This window comes from Lathyrus oleraceus, chromosome 5 (genome assembly GCF_024323335.1).
Source record: "Lathyrus oleraceus cultivar Zhongwan6 chromosome 5, CAAS_Psat_ZW6_1.0, whole genome shotgun sequence".
NCBI lineage: Eukaryota > Viridiplantae > Streptophyta > Magnoliopsida > Fabales > Fabaceae > Lathyrus > Lathyrus oleraceus.
In genome coordinates this window covers 554668211-554687441 of record NC_066583.1, presented here as the reverse complement: position 1 = coordinate 554687441, position 19231 = coordinate 554668211, and the positions used below count along the sequence as shown (strand labels likewise).

The 19231-nt window shown below is 37.2% G+C and overlaps 1 protein-coding gene across 1 annotated transcript; it reads right to left on the bottom strand.

The window, feature by feature from the left end:
- Positions 1 to 15723: 15723 nt before the first annotated feature.
- Positions 15724 to 19221, bottom strand: LOC127082021 (pleiotropic drug resistance protein 1). Its single transcript, XM_051022242.1, has 12 exons — positions 19126 to 19221; positions 18767 to 19006; positions 18593 to 18611; positions 18301 to 18533; positions 17919 to 18180; positions 17767 to 17870; positions 17536 to 17692; positions 17361 to 17450; positions 17161 to 17288; positions 16788 to 17078; positions 16236 to 16681; positions 15724 to 16159 (listed from the first exon to the last, which is right to left on the bottom strand). The coding sequence occupies exons 1-12, from the start codon at positions 19219 to 19221 to the stop codon at positions 15982 to 15984; spliced, it is 2244 nt and encodes a 747-aa protein (XP_050878199.1). The 3' UTR covers positions 15724 to 15981.
- Between the last annotated feature and the right edge of the window lie 10 nt (positions 19222 to 19231).

Below are 19231 nucleotides of genomic sequence, written 5' to 3'. Positions count from 1 at the left end.
TAGCCACCATTGAACTAATACCTTGAAGATTTCTTTGAAATCAAGCTTCTAGTTCAAGTTCTATTTTTGAATTAGAACTCCAAGGATTCAAAGCCTTTTTATTCTAATCATCTCCTGCAAGCAAGAGGAAGCAAGGCCAAGCAAATTTGCATTGATATCGAGCCTCGTCACTGCAACCCAAAGGTGGAATTTCTCAAACTTTCACTCTTCATTTCTCTCTCATTTCTTAATATTTTTGCTTGATTTCTGGTTGGCTGAAGTCCTACCACTGTAGGCATTAATATTGAGTTGTTTTGAGGTTGAATCAAAGCAACTCAGTTTGCATACCTCAATTTTCAACTCCACATTTCTCATTATAGAGTGAAAGTTGGAAAAATTGGAGGTCATATTTGAAATCTTGTCATTTTTCTCTTCAAATTGATATATGATCCATAAATTTTGGTGACATTTTTGTTGGACCAGTCCGGTGAGGGTGGTCGGAGAAGATGACCGGAGCTAGGGCTCCCGTGGCGCGCTGGCGAAGTCTAGGCCATCTGATCCACTTGTCACGTTATAATTTGATCCCTTGATTTTAAGTATTAATGTTACATACGCGTTGACTGGGGTGCAGGGTGGATGATACACGCTTGGCTATCAGATCTGCCACCTCAATTAATGAGGGGGGTCTGATGGCCCTCATTTTTTCTGATTTAATTCATTTTCCATTTAATATTTTAAATACCATTTTCTCATTTAATTCAATATAATTTCAATTTTAATCCAAAAAAATATGAGACTTTCACCAAAAATTCACAAATAATTTCCTCTTCCATTTTATGAATTAAAAATAATTTTTGGATTGAGTTTGATATTTTTAGTGAATTTTATGATTTTTGACTTGTTTTTCATTGATTTTAAATACTTCTGACTTTTCAAAAATGCCAAAAAAATTAGCCAAATGTCTTTTGACTTTGTTTGACCTATGACAAATTCCTTAGCCATTCCTTTAGTGATTTGAAGGGATTTGAGGTTTTTTCTCCTTTTAAAATGTATTTTTCTTCATTTAAAATTGCATTTAAATTGTTTAATTGCTTTAATATTTTGTTGAGCTTTTGTTTTGACTTTGTGTTGACTCAACTTCTGTTTGGCCTTGATCTTGGTTGAATTGGACATTAATTTGATCAATACCATTGGATTTAGGGGGTTGATGAAGTTTGAACTTCATCCCTCAAAATGAATGGATGGTATTGATCAAGTGAGGTTCATACCTTGATCAATTTGGGATTCTTTTTCACTTCATCTCTTCATATTCACCCCCCTCTTCCCCAAACCTTCATTGGCCAATGATTTCTTATAAGATCATAATGCTAGTTGATTCATCAATGACATTGTGTCAGATAAATCAACATGAGCTCGATTGAGATAGGTATATCCCATCTTATCTTTGTGTGTGGTATGCTTTAGGAGATTGGTCTTCATACCTTGTCTCTAGCATACATTAACACCAATATTATTATTGCCCGGCCTTAGATAGTTGTGACTTCTACATAAGTCCAATTACGATTGCTTAACATAACGCTAAATTTGTCCCAAAAGACATAACATTTTTGTAAGTGAGATTTTAAGTCTTCCATTCCTCATGGTACTGTATGAATATTTTACCTATTTTTCATTTATGAGAACTAGTGGCATACTTGTTGATTTATCCAAGTTGGAGCCCTTCTCATGAATGATGTCTAGGTTCATATCTTAATGCTTGTGAGTGGATGGTTGAGTGTTCTCCAAAAAATGACTTAAACAATTTTATTCTTCCACTAACATATTTTATATTGCTTTATTTTAATATCATTTACCTTTAGTACAATTTAAATTATTTCACTTTATCCTTCATTGTGATTTACATTCATGCAATTTGTTTATGTTTCAATCATTTTCACTTTGCTCACTTGAGCCATATTTTGTGCTTGTCTTGTATTTGTGATTTTGTTTTGTTTGTGGTATTAAGACCTTAAAACACTTAATAAAAACAAAAACCCTAAAAAATATATTGGTGGACTATTGAGCCTCTGTCTGTGACTTGATCTTGATACCTTGGACTTAGAGTAGGCAACATCCCTGAGCTATGGAGTACTTGCCAATTCTATTATTTGAGACCTTTTCTTGGCCAATTCCATTTCACCTGATACAAGCTAGAGAAATCCCTTTAGTTTATTTGATGCATCTCTTTCTCTGTGTCTAATTGTTATTTTGATCTTACTGATACTATCTGATGCTTTCTCTTTGAGTATGTTTTAAGGGATATTTCATTTGATACATTTAAAGGACGTTGAAGATTTTTTGCTTTGGAGTGCTTGCTTGGATGTTTGGTTATCTTTATTTGATACCATTGGTCTTATTATTAATTGCTTGGATGATTATGCTTGTTGCTTGCTTGACCATTCCAAAGGAAAACGAGTTTCTATCTGACACTATTGTCTTGTGGATGCTTCCCATTGGTTAGATATTTTCAACTCTAAACTTTTAAATCTTGGCTAGGATAGTCCCTTCATCTCCTCCTCCTTCTTAAATTTCAAAATCTCTCCCTCATTTTCAAAACTTATTTGCTTGTGTTTTCAACTTAGACCTGTTTTAATGAGTAGAAACTTTGGCTTTATGCCATTGATTTTCAAAATATTTTCTTAATCAAACTTGTAAATAAACTTAATAATATTGACTTTATTTTCAAAAAGACAAAAAGAACTAACAACCTCATCTAATCATTTTGGCCACTTTGTGCCTTTTCCTTTTAACTTTTCAAAAGAGAGCATTTAAATTTGAGTTATCTTTGGTTGAGATATAATTCTCCCATTCCATAATATATTAATTGTAAGACTTTCCATTATTGGGGGTTAGTGGCATACTTGTTGATTGAATCTAAGTTGGACCCCTCCCTCTTAAGTGTTGTAAAGCCCTCATTATCGGTGGATGTTTGGTTGAGTATTCTCCCTTTGATAACAAAAGATCTTTAAGCTTTTGTTAAAATCAATCTGCCCATCTTTGAAATTTTTACCATGAACAACGAGGTTTTTATCCCTCATTTTTATGTTGGTACGTAGGCATAAGACCGAAGGTCTTGTCAAACACAAAATGTAAATAAATGAATTCTTTTTTTATCCCCTCATTCTATTTTTTAACAAACATCTTTTTTGAACTAAAACAGTTGCACACAAAAAGGGATCCCTAGGAGTACCTAGGACACTTTGGGTGCTAATACCTTCCCTCTGTGTAACCAACCCCCTTACCTGTGATCTCGGACATTTTATTAGTTTTGATTTGAAAACTTCTTATCTTTGGGTTTTGTTCGTACTTTTCCTTTTTCCTTTGGAAACAATAAAAGCGTGGTGGCGACTCTGGTTTTATTGATGTTGAGCTAACCTATAGCTTAGTGGTCACGAGTTTACCGCTACATGAAGACAATTCAACAAGGTGCTAAAGAGAATCGACAGTAAGTCAAGACCAAATGTCAAGAACATTCCATCTGACATCAGGAATAACAATGACTTTCAGAAAAGAATAAGAACAAAAGAGAGATCCAATCAAGGTAAAGGCATTCAGTGTCATGGGTGTGAAGGATTTGGACACGTTAGAGCTTAATGTCCTACATATATAAAGAAACAAAAAAGGGGTTGTCTGTTTCTTGGTCTGATGATGATAACTCTGAAAGTGAACCTGAGGATAAAGCTGCAAAACATTGTAATTACCGTAACTGGAAAATATGAATCTGATGAAGTATCATATGAGGAACTGGCTACCTCTTACATAGAATTGTCCATCAGAAGTGAAGAAGTGTGTCAGCTGGGAGAAAATAGAGGAAAAGTATATCTCAGATGCAGGCTGAAAAAGAAAAATATATATTTACTCTCTCAGATGCAGACTTGATAACATGACAAAGGTTGTAAGAATGCTAAATATGAGCTTTGATGTGTTAGATGAAGTTTTGCAAGTTGGAAAGTGGCTGGAGATCTGAGGGGGATAGGCTTTAATAATCAATCTCTGGATAAACAAGGAGAAAGTCGTATGGCAAACTTTGTTATTCCTAAAAGGGAGCCTGAGCCTGTAATGTCTAGGCATCTGACTCAACATCGTGCCATACATCAGAACACTCAAACTAGAGGCAAGTTATTGCACTGGAGATGTCATTAGTATGGAAAATTTGGTCATATAAATCCTTTCTGCTTCAAACTATATGGTTATCCCATGTATCCAACACATCCCATGGCTAATCAAATGGTAACTAACACTAGAATGGAGTGGATACCCAAGCTTGTCAACACTAGTCTCATAGCTCACACCTCTCTTAAAGCTTCAGCTAGAGAACACTAATATTTTGACAGTGGATGTTCTAGGCATATGACAGGTTTCAAGAAGTTCTTGGAGAACATCCAGTCTTACATAACTGGTTATGTCACTTTTGGAGGTGAGGCTAAAGGTGAAATTAAAAGAGTTGGAAGATTGGCCTATACAAGACTCCCGAGTCTTGATACGTCACGTTGGTAAATGGTCTGACTACTAATCTGATTAGTATCATTAAGCTTGTGATGAGGGTTTTAAAGTTAATTTCACAAAATTTGAGTGTTTGGTCATTGATGAGAAAAATGAAGTTTTGATGAGGGGAGTCCTGTCTAAGGATAACTGTTACTTATGGACATCTCAAGAAAAAGATTGTGTCAAAAGAAGCCATCAGAGGTATTCCTAAGCTCAAGATTGAAGAAGGTAAAATTTGTGGTGAGTGTCAAATTGGGAAGCAAACCAAAATGTCACATCCAAAGTTACAACATCAGGTCACTTCAAAGGTTCTGGAACTTCTTCATATGGACTTAATCGGGCCTATGCAGGTCGATAGCCTTGGTGGGAAAAGGTATGCCTATGTCGTTGTTGATGATCTTTCAAGATTCACTTGGGTGAATTTCATCAAGAAAAATTAGATGTCTTTGAAGCCTTCACATATTTATGTCAAAGGCTTCAAAGAGAGAAGGAATATGGAATTGTCAGGATTAGAAATGACCATGGGAAGGAATTTGAAAATAGAAAATTTACTGAATTTTTCTCCTCTAAAGGTATTGGTCATGATTTCTCTTCTCCCATCACCCCTCAGGAAAATAGAGTTGTTGAACACAAGAATATGACTATACAAGGATCAACTAGAGTCATGCTTCATGCCAAGTAACTACCTTATCATTTTTGGGCTAAAGTAATGAATACGGCTTGCTATATTCATAATAGGGTCACTCTAAGAACTGGTATTTCAGCTACTCTTTATGAACTACAGAAAGGAAGGAAGCCCACTGTCAAATACTTTCATGTATTTGGAATCAAATGTTACATTTTTACTGATCGTGAACAAAGAAGAAAGATGGATCCAAAGAGTGATGAAGGAATATTTTTGGGGTACTCTACAAACAACAGAGCTTATAGAGTTTTTAATTCCAGAACCAAAGTCATGATGGAGTTCATCAATGTTGTAGTGAATGATAATATCACAGAGAAATGGACTAATGTTGAAGAAGATGTTGGCACAACATTTCAGCAGATTGACACTTCTGAAAATGAAGGAGTTATTGAGTCAGACAATGAACCAGTAGGCACTGAACCAAACAACCATCAAGTCAACAAATAACCCTCTATCAGAATTCAGAAAGATCATCCAATAGAACTCATTATTGGAAATCTTAATGAAGGGATCACCACTTGATCTAGAGATGTGATATCAAATGCTTGCTTTGTCTCATAGTTTGAACCTAAAAATGTGAAGGAAGCCTTGATTGATGAAATTTTGGGTCAATGTTATGCAAGAAGTTTATAAGAAATGAAGTATGGGACCTAGTTCCTAGGCCTAAAGGAATTAATGTTATTGGGACAAAATAGATATACAAGAACAAGTCTGGCGAAAAAGGAATTGTGACCAGAAACAAGGCTAGACTAGTTGCTCAAGGATACACTCAAATTGAATGGGTTGATTTTGAATAGACTTTTTCTCCTGTTGCTCATCTTGAATCAATAAGACTACTCTAAGGATTGGCTTGTTTTCTTAAATTAATTCTATTTCAAGTGGATGTGAAAAGTGCCTTCTTAAATGGGTTCTTGAATGAAGAAGTGTATGTTGAACAACCCAAGGGGTTCATAGATCCTAATTTTCCTGATCATGTTTACAAATTAAGGAAAGCTCTCTATGTATTAAAGCAAGCACTTAGGGCTTGGTATGAAAGGCTCACTGAGTTCCTTGTCAAAAATGGATATAGGAAAGGAGGTACAGACAAGACATTATTCGTTAAAGAAGAGCATGGTAAACTCATGATAGCTCAAATATATGTTGATGACATTGTGTTTGGAGGGATGTCAAACCAGATGGTCCAACATTTTGTCATGCATATGCAATCTGAATTTGAAATGAGTCTTGTTGGAGAATTGACTTACTTTCTTGGTCTCCAATTCAAACAAATGGATGACATTATCTTTATCTCTCAAAGAAAGTATGCTAAGAGTATAGTAAAGAAGTTTGGCATGGAAAATGCTAGTCATAAAAGGACACACGCACCAACTCACTTGAAGTTGACTAAAGATGAAAAAGGTGTAAATATGGATCAAAGTCTGTATAGGAGTATGGTTGGTAGTTTGTTGTATCTTACAACTAGCAAACCTGACACTACATTTGTTGTAGGAGGGTGTGCAAGGTATCAGTATGAACCCAAAATGAGTCATATTACTCACGTGAAAAGGATCCTGAAATATATCAATTGGACTAGTGACTATGGAATGTTGTATTCTCATAATGCAGATTCCTTGCTTATAGGATATTGTGATGAAGATTGGGCAGGAAGTGCTGATGATAAAAAGAGCACTTCTTGAGGATGTTTCTTCTTGGGAAATAATCTAATATCTTGGTTCATTAAGAAGCTCAATTAATTTGGATGAAACAAATGTTAGAGGAATACAATGTCCAGCAAGATGTTATGAAATTATACTATGACAACCTAAATTCTATCAACATATATAAGAATCCTATTCAGTATAACAGAACTAAGCATATTGATATTCGTCATCATTTTATCAGGGATCTTGTTGAAGCCAAAATTGCTACTCTTGAGCATGTAGCCACTGAAAAGCAACTGGAAGATATTTTCACTAAAGCTTTGGATGCAAATCAGTTTGAAAAGTTAAGGGGTGAACTGGGTATTTGCATGCTTGAAGAATTATATAAATTACTAATATGGAGATATAAAAATCAAATTTTCTCTTCCCTCCATTTAATGGTTCACAAAACTCAAGGAAAATCATTACAAACCTTCCTTATTTTCCCAACATGCCATCCTAGCTACTCTATCAGCATCATTCACGCTACCTCTTTTACTCTCTCTCTCTCTCTCTCTCTCTCTCTCTCTCTCTCTCTCTCTTAACCTTATTCTCTATCACCCTGATCTCTCTATCTTCTCTTTGAAGTCCATACCTCAAAACTCCAAAATATATTAACCTTCTGTCTCAACTCCTAGCAAGCACACCAAGGAGCAATCAAACCCTAAGAATGTTGGCACTAAGATAGAACTATCTGAAGTTATTATTGATGGCGTTCCCCTCTCTATGGTTCTTGTCCATGTAACCCCTATAAGGAAGCCTAGAACATCTACTTCGAGAAAAGGTAAGCCATTTAAAGTAAGTACATCTTCCTCTCCTTCTATGGTTGCTGGAAATGTAAAAATTCTTGAACCCTCTACTGCTATAAAGAAACCTCATTCGATGACAAGCATATACCAGGATCCCATTAATGTTGAACCTAATGTTGGTGCTTCTGAAGAATGTCCTGTTATGCCAAATGTTATGGAAAATGTTGAAGCCTTTGAAACCAGTAATAGACCTAGATCTATTACTACTTTGAGTAAATCTAGCATGATTGTTACGGATAGAGATAACGTAGATAAAAATATTTGTGTGTCGATCTCTCAAGTTTTGGGTATTGAACCTAAGACTGGTGTTGTGTCGGATGTCTCCAAATCCTTGACCCAACCTGATAACATTACTAAAACCCCTCTAGATAAATCTGATGTCAATATGTCTACTCAGTCTCCGGAAAAAGCGGAAGACAAAGAGGATTCTGATGGGATGTCTGGTGCTCTAGCTGACAAAGAAGAAAACTCTGTAGATAAAAAGGATCAATCTACTGACATAGTGAATATAGATGATCTGGACTCTGATGATGTGCCCATTGGTCAAAGATTGACTCCTGAAATAGCTGAAAGGTTAAAGAACAAAAAAGGTAAAGAAATTGAATCCTCCAGCACGCCCTCTAAATCTCTCAGGAGAAGGACTAGTGTTGGGCCTACAAAAAGATGAAGCAAGGTAGTTATTCCTATTTCCCAGAAGAAGTATCTTAAGAGGAAGGAAGTCCCTTATGAGTCTAGTGAATCTGACCATGATGTCGAACTAAATGTTCAAGGCATCGTTTCTGCTACCAGAAAACAAGAAGATTCCATATAAAATTCCTGAAGTCCCTATTGACAACATTTCCTTTCACTCTGTGGAGAATGTAGAAAAATGGAATTTTGTTTACCAACGAAGACTTACGCTGGAAAGAGAGCTTGGCAAAGATGTGTTTGAATGCAAAAAAGTAATGAGTCTAATTCAAGAAGCTGGATTAGTGAAGACTGTGACTGGCTTTGGAAAGTGTTATGAAATTCTTGTTAAAGAATTCATTGTGAATATCTCCAAGGAATGTGACAACAAAAGGAGCAAGGAGTTTAGAAAATTATATGTAAGAGGAAGGTGTAGGGATTTCTCTCATGAAGTCATTAATAGGTTTTTGGGCAGAAATGAAGAAGAACAAGCTGAAGTGGAAGTTTCTGACAATGTCATTTGCAAAGAGATTACTGCTAAGCAAGTGAAAGAATGGCCAAGGAAAGGGAGGTTGTCATCAAGTTACTTGAGTGTGAAGTATGCAGTACTTCACAGAATTGGAGCTGCTAATTGGGTACCAACTAATCACACATCAAACGTTGCTACTAGATTAGGTAAATTCATATATATTATAGGAACCAAGACATAGTTTGACTTTGGATCCTATGTCTTTGATCAAACAATGAAGCATGCTGCCTCCTTTGTTGTGAATATGCCAATAGCATTTCCCTCATTAATTTGTGGATTTATATTGAGTCAACACCCAAGTATTTTGCTCAATTCTGATAGCGTCTGGAAAAGAGATCCCCCTTTGTCATTACATTATAGGTTTTTCACTGGGAAACATGTTCCAGATATTGTCATGACATCTGGTCAGAAATCTTCCAGGTCTACTACTAGAACAAGCATCATTGTTGACCTAAGAGATACATGCAAGACCTTGGATGAAACTATCAAAATTTGTACTAAGAGGAAAAGCAGGCTGAATATCTTGATAAAGGCCTTGTCTGAAGAAGAAGGGAATTTGAAAGGTGATGAAATAGGTGAAGAAGATGCTAATGAATAAGGTACTGATGTAAGTGATAATGAAGAAAATACCAGTAGTGATGAGTGTAGATGTTTGATTGGCTGTATTTTATGTTAAAACACTAACTGTACTCTGATGTCTTGACTGATGTCATGACATGCTTGAGTAGTATGCTGCAGGTTTAGCTAATACAAGATTTACTCAATGTCAAACTGGATGTTATGACATTCATCCATGACAGCAGATACTGAACTATAGAAGAGTTCATTCTGTTTTTCTGTTATAGCTCAGTATTGAGTTCAGTCTGTTTTTCAGGAGAGTAACAGACCTGGCACATAGCCTATTGTCTGAATGTCAAACTGAATGTTATGACATTCATCCTTGACAGCAGATACTGAATTATAGGCAGGTTGGTTTTTCTGCTACAGTTCAGTATTTATTTCAGTCTGTTTTTCAGGAGAATAACAGACCTGGCATATGGCCTATTGTCTAAATGTCAAACTGAATGTTATGACATTTATCTCTGACAGCTGATACTGAATTATAGACTGGTTGGTCTTTCCGTTACAGTTCAGCATTTAATACAGTCTATTTTACAGGAGAATAACAGACCTAGCATATGGCCTATGTTCTGGACATCAAACTGAATGTTATGACATTCATTCCTGACAGCATATGCTAAAGTGTAGGATAGTTAGTTTTTCTGTTTCAGTATTTTTCTCGGGCTATTTTTCAGGAATCTAACAGCTGAGCTAAAATCCAAGAAACTAACAACTGAGCTACAATTAATGGACCTAACAAATAGCCTATTTGTTAGCACCCTAATATGCGGAAATTAGGTTAACCTGCTTAACCTTAATTTTAGGAAATACAAGTACAACTTCGCCATTAACTTCGCCATTAACTTTAAACTAATTAAAGGTTGTAATCACTATGGTGATTGAGGGGGAGTGAGTAGGAACTCTGGTCTTAGTTTAGATTGAAATTGCATTGGGTAGGTATTAAGTGATAGGATTAAACAGTTGGTTTAAGACCTGAATTAATATTGCTAATAGTGGATTTCCTCCCTGGCTTGGTAGCCCCCAGACGTAGGTGTGTTTGTCACCGAACTGGGTAAACAATTGTCTGTATTATTTATTGTCCTTTACATTTACCTGCTGTATACATTCCTGTCTGCGCAGAATCAGATGTCATAACTTCCTGTGTGACATCGATAGTCTGTTAACTAGAATTTCAATTAGCATCAGAGTAGGCACCCTGCCTGTTAATTTCTGGGTGAGATCTAGGGACGTTACTTTCTAGTACCATGGACAAGGATGTAGGATACTCAAATAGACCACCCATGTTGGATGGTTCTAACTATGATGACTGGAAACCTCATATGATAGCCTTCTTGAGGTCTCTGGATAACAAGGTCTGGAGAGCTGTCAACAAAGGATGGGAACATCCAACGAAGACAGGTAAACATGGTATCATTATGCAAATTCCTGAAGAAGAGTGGGACAAGGAGCAAGAGGCATTAGCCCTTGGAAACTCTAAGGCCTTGAATGCACTGTTCAATGGGATAAATAAGAACATCTCCAGACTGGTACATCACTGTGAGCTGGCTAAAGAAGTCTGGGATACTCTCAAAATAACTCATGAAGGTACGTCCAAGGTGAGGATGTCTAAACTTCAGATGCTGACCACCAAGTTTGAAAATCTGAGGATGAAAGAGGATGAGACTATTCATGACTTCCACATGAATATTCTTGAAATTTCCAACACTTCTGGTGGCTTAGGAGAGAAAATGGCTGAAGAAAAACTTGTAAGAAAGATTCTCAGATCATTTCCAAAGAGATTTGCCATGAAGGTCACTGCTATAGAAGAAGCTCAAGATATCTGCAATATGAAGGTTGATGAGCTTATTGGTTCTCTCCAAACCTTTGAAATGGGCTTGTGTGAGGATGTTGAAAAGAAAAACAAAAGCATAGCTTTTGTATCAAATACTGAAGAGGATTCAGAAGAAGGAAATATTGGAGGTGATGAAAGCATTTCAGAAGCTATAGTCATGCTTGGAAGACAGTTCAACAAGTTCATAAAGAAGGTTGATCAAAAGGGCAGACCTAATGTCACGAACTCTTCTTCTGACATCAGTAGAAGATCAAAATATGAAGAAAAGGTCACCCAAGGCAAGGGAATCTAGTGCCATGGATGTGAAGGTTTTAGTCACATTAGAGCTGGATGCCCTACCTTCCTCAAGATGCAAAAGAAGGGGCTATCTGTCACCTGGTCTGAAGGAGATTCTGAGAGTGAATCTGAAGGAGAATCTGCTAAACATGTCACTGCACTAACTAGTGTTTGTGCCTCTGATGATGACTCAAGTGGAGATGAACTTACCTTTGATGAACTTGCTGCTTCATATAAAGAGCTATGTGTCAAAAGTGCAGAAGTGTGTATCCAAGGAGAAAAGCAGAAGAAACTCATCAAGGAGCTGGAAGCTGAGAAACAGAAGCATCTGACAGTCATAAATGGTCTAAATGGTGAGATATCATTGCTGACATCTAAGCTAGAACAAATGACAAAATCCATCAGAATGCTAAATAAAGGAACTGACACCTTGGAAGAGATTCTAAAGGTGGGACAGAAGTCAGGAACCATGTTTGGTTTAGGCTTTGTTAAGAAATCCTCAACTGAACTCAAAAGCTCAAAGGCTGAAGTTCAAAAACTCAAGCAGAAGTCACAACCAATGTCACAACATCAGGGAACCAGGAGGAGTAACCATCAGAAGAAGAAATTTCAGAGGTGGAGATGTCACTACTGTGGTATATTTGGTCACATAAAACCCTTTTGCTACAGGTTGCATGGTTATCCTAACCAGACCCCTCAAGTCAGACCTAAGCAGAAGGCATCTAAGCAGAATGCCCCCATCAAGAAACAACAATGGGTTGCTAGACTAGCTCACACTTCTCTAAGGGCATCTACCAGAGAAGACTGGTATTTTGATAGTGGATGCTCAAGACATATGACTGGGATGAGTAACTTATTGGTGGATATACAACCTCATACTACCAGGTATGTGACATTTGGTGATGGAGCTAAAGGAGAAATCAAAGGTGTTGGTAAGCTGGACTATCCTGGAGTTCCAAAACTAAGTAATGTGTTGTTAGTAAAAGGACTAACTGCTAATCTCATCAGCATAAGCCAGCTATGTGATCAAGGCTTCAATGTACAGTTTACTAAGGAAGTATGTGTGGTGATGAATGGAGGCAATCAGGAAGTTATGAGAGGATCCAGATCCAAAGATAACTGTTATCTGTGGGAATCTAAAGTCTCAAACTACTCCTCAAGGTGCCCCTTAGCCAAGGAAGAGAAGGAAGTGAAGTTGTGGCATGGAAGACTTGGACAACTTCATTTAAGAGGAATGAAGAAGATCATATCCAAGGAAGCAGTTAGAGGAATCCCAAATATGCTTACGGATGAAAGAAAAGGCTGTGGAAAATGTCAGGTGGACAAGCTAACCAAGATGTCACATCCCAAGATTGGACATCCAAAAACATCCAAACTTCTGGAACTTGTGCCCATGGACTTAATGGTACCTATGCAGATTGAAAGTCATGAGTTGTCCTCACCTATTAGTCCTCATCAAAATGGTGTAGTTGCAAGGGAGAAACAGAATTGTGTATCATTATCCACTACAGAAGCTAAGTACCTAGCATCTGGTAGCAGGTGTTCCCCACTGCTATGGATGAACCAGATGCAGACTGAGTACAATGTCACTCAGAATGTCATGACATTGGATGTTACTCAGTTTGACAAATTAAGGGGCAAAGTGGGAATGTGTCCTTCTGAGGAATTATAGAAACTAATGATGTTAGTTATTTCCTGTTTAATAATTCAAATTATTAAACATTTGAGAGTGCGCTCTGATTGGTCAACAAATAATAGATACTTCTCGTGCAATAAGCGTTACCTCTTCCATCGTTTCAACTTTCAGTCTCGCAAGCCTTCTCTGAAAGAAACTGTTCATCTCTCCTCTAAGATATTCATCATGTCGCACCAATACAACTCATCTTCCTCCACGACCATGTCTGATTCCACTAGCTCTGAATCATGCAACCCTAACATGGAAGATCATGTGGCTGACTCTGCAAATACTTCTCATGCAAGAAGACCTAAAGAAACTGTCTTAGGCTTCTCCTCAACAATCGCACTTGATGAACAAACTAGAGAAGGCTCCAGGTATGTGCATAATGCCATTGCAACTATGGTGACTGGAATACTGTCTGGTAATCATAAGGTTCTTGGGGTTTCCATTCCCTTAAACACTATTGTACCTGATAATGTTGCATGTCAAGAAAATACAGCCTCCTTAGGAAAGAATGTATCTGATGATGCTGAGCAAACTAATGGTCATGAGGGGTCAAACATTGGCAAACCCTCAAAGAATGTGGGTGGTGAGGAAGTCCGTGTCACTCATGATGTCAGTGACAACCCTAACTGTGAAGCTGAGACAGTAGACCTGGAAGAATTTTCTGATAATGAGTTGTTGACCTCATTTGTCCCTAGCATAGCCAAAAGGGTTAGGAATAAGAGAGAAAAGAAAGCAGTGGTGCAAAGGTCCCCCAGAAAGAAGATTGATGTGCCAACCTCTCCCAATCCAAAGGTGGCAGAGAGTTCCCTCAAGAGGAAAGGTCATGGTCCAACAAAATCTTGGAGCAAAGGGGTGCCCAAGAAAATGAAGACCAAGTCTGTTGTTGTGGAGTCTGACTCAGATGTCCCATGTGATGTCACTGCCTATCTGTCAAGGAAGAAGCCAACCACTAGCAAGCTTGCAGCTAGTGTCCCTGAGGTACCAATTGACAACATATCATTCCATTTTGCTTCTAGTGTGAACAGGTGGAAGTATGTTTATCATAAGAGGCTGGCTTTGGAAAGGGAACTGGCTCAGAATGTCCTGGAATGTAAGGAGATTGTAGACCTTATTCAAGAGGCAAGGTTAATGAAGACTGTGACTCAGCTCTCAAAGTGCTATGAGATATTTGTTGGTGTAAGCCCTAGAGACCAATACTTTTGGTACTTGTATCGAATTATTTATTAATAATAAAAGGAATTTTCTTTATTATGGTTGATTAATAAAGTCCCTAGAATAGATAGTCCGTTTAATGTATTAAGTGTGACTTAATCATGAGAACACATTAAACATAAGGGCATTATTCTTAAAGTATCCGTAGTCGAGCTTTAGTGTGAAGTGGGATAACATTAAAGCATTAAGACTATTATGTTTGTAGACTGATGATCACTTCTCATGGATCATGGATAAAGAGTTATCAAGTCTTAAACATAGGTATGAATATTAGGAGTAATATTTATACCAGATTGACCCGCTATGAGAAGACTATATAGAAAGTTATGTAAAGTGTCATAAGTTATTCTCATGGTGATAATAGTGTATACCACTCTTCGACCTGAAACCACTATGGATCCTAGATGTAGAGTCGAGTGCTTTATTGTTGATCCAACATTGTCCGTAACTGGATAACCATAAAGACAGTTGATGGGTACTCCACAAAGCATGCTGAGGGACATAAGTGTCCTAGATGGAATTTGCCAATCCTGCGTAACAGGATAAATGTCTATGGGCCCAATATTGAACTGGACAAGGGTGACACGGTCTATACCTTGTGTTCAATATAGACATAAGGGCAAAGGGGTAATTATACACACACTACAACAAACAAGACCTTAGACAGCGCTTTTTTTAGCCTTAGACAGCGCTTTAAAGCGCTGTCTAAACCTCCGCTGCTAAAGGTTTAGACAGCGCTTTTTTAAATCTTAAAAGCGCTGTCTAAGCCCCCCCCTTAGACAGCGCTTTGGCCAAAAGCGCTTTATAAGACCCTCTTATTTTAAATTTTTTAGGTATACCTTAGACAGCGCTTTTGAAAAGCGCTGTCTAAGCCCCACCCCCTTAGACAGCGCTTTGGCCAAAAGCGCTTTCTAAGACCCTCCTATTTTAATTTTTTTAGGTATACCTTAGACAGCGCTTTTCAAAAAGCGCTGTCTAAGCCCCCCCCTTAGACAGCGCTTTTGCCTAAAGCGCTTTCTAATCCCCCACTTAGACAGCACTTTTTACAAAAGCGCTGTCTAAGGTATACGAAAATTTTATCTTAGTTATTTTTACTATTTTATGTTACATTATTTTGAAAATAAGCACACAAAAAAACTAATAAATATTATATTTGACGTCAATTTTTTAAGATAAATAATCGTTCATACATTTTAAAAATATTCAGAAACATCGATAAGGATTATATTAAAAATTCTCCGTTAGATAATATTTAAAATGAACGAGAAGAGTATAAATATACATAGTAATCATGTACAAAAATTTGAAAGTGAAGAGAATCCATCAAAATTGGCGCCTAATCTACCGTCTTTGGAAGTTGAAGAGTTTGATTGAGACAGCAAAAATACATGCAAAGAGCACTCCTGTCCCAACAACAACAGCTGCACAAACACCTATGAAATCATGCTTGATACCAAAGTAACTTGTTATGAATTCTTGAACTGTTTCATTTTCTGATTCCATCATGATGTTTATATCTCCAAATTGTGATGCTATCAATCCATATATAGTCCAAGCCACAGGACATGCCCACGGGTTGTACAGCCGATGAATTCTGGACCCCAAGGAAGAGAACAGCAGTATACATCGAACCGAACGCATTAAACAGATCTTGTCTATTTGAGCTGAAAATCAACAAAAGAGGTTAGAATTTGTTCAACTTGGAAAGAAAAACAGATTAATAATTGAAGTTTCACTTACTATTTCCTGCCAAGATCCCAGAATATTGTTCCAAACATCAAGCCTATGAAAGTAGTGAAGAAGAACCTCACAGCAGTATATGGCGGATTGCGCCAATACGACCAATGTTGTTTCCATAAGCAAGCCAAGCATTGGACCGAAAATGACTGTGAGTATTGGGTGGAGAAATGAAGATCCTTTGAACCATAAGCAGGTTTGCCTAATTCTTCTATAAGTTGCTTGTTTCTCCTAAACAACTCAGAGTTTTTGTATGTATCATTAAAATCAACACCTAAAGTAAGTTCTTGCGCCGAACTCGTAACTTCCAACATCCATGTTGCTGGATTATAGCCATCTTTGATTTTACTAACCCCTTCAATGCTCTCAAAATACTTGATCAGTTGACTCGAATGACGACCCAACGGCCCAACGTATACTTCTTGTCCTCCGCGCTTCATCAGGAATAACTAAAAGAAATCATATATGTATGATAAGATATGTCATTTCAATTTTCAAGTCCAGAAGATGAAGAATCAGAAAACACTTGTTTTTTTTATCGAAATCATTTCTTACCTCGTCAAAAGCTTCGAATATGTCGATACTTGGTTGATGAATGGTGCAAACAACTGTTCTTCCTGTGTCAACTGTGTTTCTAACGGTTCGCATAACAATTGCAGCAGCTCTAGCATCTAAACCAGATGTAGGCTCATCCATGAAAATTATGGAAGGGTTGGCAACTAACTCAACTGCTATAGTTAGCCTCTTACGTTGTTCGGTTGAAAGACCGTTCACGCCAGGCAAACCAACCAAAGAGTTTCTCAATGGATTGAGCTCCACTAGTTCCATTACTTCCTCAATGAACATCTACAACCATTTATCAGATATCTCGATTAATGAATCAAGTATAAAAGAAAATCGCAAAGTGTCCCAAGCTTTAAATACGAACCTTTCTTGTATTGTAATCAACTTCGGCTGGTAAGCGAAGCCATTCCTCTCGAATGTGGTTCGAAAGGAAGAACCATTCCTCTTTTCTGTCTGCGGCTAGAGGATTCTCCTGAACTTGCTGCATAACAACTGCAAGTTTGTTAAGGTTCTAAAGACATTATGAGTTGCGTTTTCACAAGTGGTATGATAACAATAGATCACCTATACGCGGTAATTCAACTTCTTGGTGTGTGCCATTTGTTGTGCTGTCTTCTGATTCTTCATTTATAGTTGCTTGTGCCTTATCAAATGCTGTAAAAATCATTCATCTTTGTTAATGAAATATTTTCACTAACATAAGAAATTTAAATAACCAAATATGAAGATAGATACTCACGATTGAGATGCGTGAGAGCCACGGTGAATATAATGTTATAAAGAAACATAAATCCTACTAATGCACCAACCCCTATCCAATACCAATATGCGTCTGTGAAGAATCCGCGAGATTCCAAAACTTGAATTCCTAGTGTTTTATTCGAATTTGGTGTAAACTACAATCAATGAGAAAACGAATTAGGCCTGCGAGTTAACTAAAAGTTCTAAAGTTGCAAGTTTAAGAAATTACATGGTTCCAACTATCTCCGAGGAATTCATTCACCATTATAGCATTTTGTCCATACATCAAAGGTGAAATCCAGTAACCCCAAATCCACCAGCTTTTGATATCCTCTGCATCATAATATCATCGCCAACGAAATCGAAAGAAACATTAATATGGAGTTCCATTATATGATATCATGAGCAAATACTCTCTTGAGAAGTTAGCTTTTAGTAGTTCCTTCTTGTTAACACCATACTTTTCAGTGGTTAATGCTGCTGGATGATTCTTAGACTTGTCGAATGGAATTGCGAGCTTGTCTCCTATTTTCCTTCCAACATGGTATGATTGAAATGTCTCGGCGAATTGAGTAACTGTTACAAATCTGTATGGTTTTTCTCTGTGGAACCAATACTGTTCTTGATCCTTCTTTGAAGTTACCTGCAAAAAGAAATCGGTTATACGGATGACTAATAAAACGAAAAAGACTGAACATGGTTCAACCCGATTCGATCCGGTTCTAAGAGACTGAGAGCCGAACTCAGTTAAACTTTGACTTACTTCTTGAAGAAAGTCAGCTGCACCTTTTCTCTCAGGACATTTGAAACCAACAAATTCAAAAAAGTCGAGAACATGTTCGCGTGGTCCTTGGTAAACAATTTGACCGTCAGAAATAAGAATAATGTCGTCAAAAAGTTCGTAAGTGGGCCACAAGTTAGGTGTAGGAGTTGATAGAGAAACACCTGAGAACTCAATAAGACTCTTAATACACTTGTATTTACCTTGAACATTTCCTCAGGGTCATTATTATGAAGCATGTTTATGAGGCGAGCAACAGAATTTTGTTCCTCACTGAAATCTTCCTCGTCGATCTATGGGTAAGATAAAAAAAAGTATTAAAATTGGGTCAAGGTTGAGCAAATAATATGCTTATTAGAGAAATACACAGATATAATTGTTACATAGAGTATTGTTACATAGAGATAAAATTGTTATGATTAACCAACAGCAAGGTAATGTAATGTACCTTATCAGCAGTGGATATGTAAGTGTTATTCTTCATAATGCTTTGGATTATAACCAGAGCCATGACTTTATTTGTCACGTTATCAAGATGATCCATTACATGAGGATAATTAGAAAGTGTCAGTGCAGTCACAACATCATTGTATTTATCAAGTGGGGCGCTTAACAGTGCAACAACTTGCTTTGTTGCTCTACTGTCATCAAGCTTTGGTTTTCCAGACAGCTTCTTGACACATGATCCCTGCATTAATTTCAGAAAAGAGGCAGTTTAGCTACTAAATGAAAATGCTATCCACACAATATCATATGAAAATAGCAGATCAAGAAGATGTTGTCAGTGATGTTTGAAAAATAACATACCAGTACTAGATCCACATAATCAAGTCGGTCTGGATGAACACGGAGAGTAAATGTAAGAAGAGATACATGTAAAGCTATTGCACCCACAATAGGCATGTCAACCTGT

Bases quoted from the DNA above. Each gene is read 5' to 3' on its own strand.
- LOC127082021 (XM_051022242.1), bottom strand. From the start codon at position 19,221: ATGCCTATTGTGGGTGCAATAGCTTTACATGTATCTCTTCTTACATTT. The intron at 17,289-17,360 runs GTGATCTATTGT...ACAAACTTGCAG, and splicing joins AGTTGAATTACCGCGTATAG to TTGTTATGCAGCAAGTTCAG. The intron at 17,079-17,160 runs GTTCGTATTTAA...AAATGGTTGTAG, and splicing joins TTGATTACAATACAAGAAAG to ATGTTCATTGAGGAAGTAAT.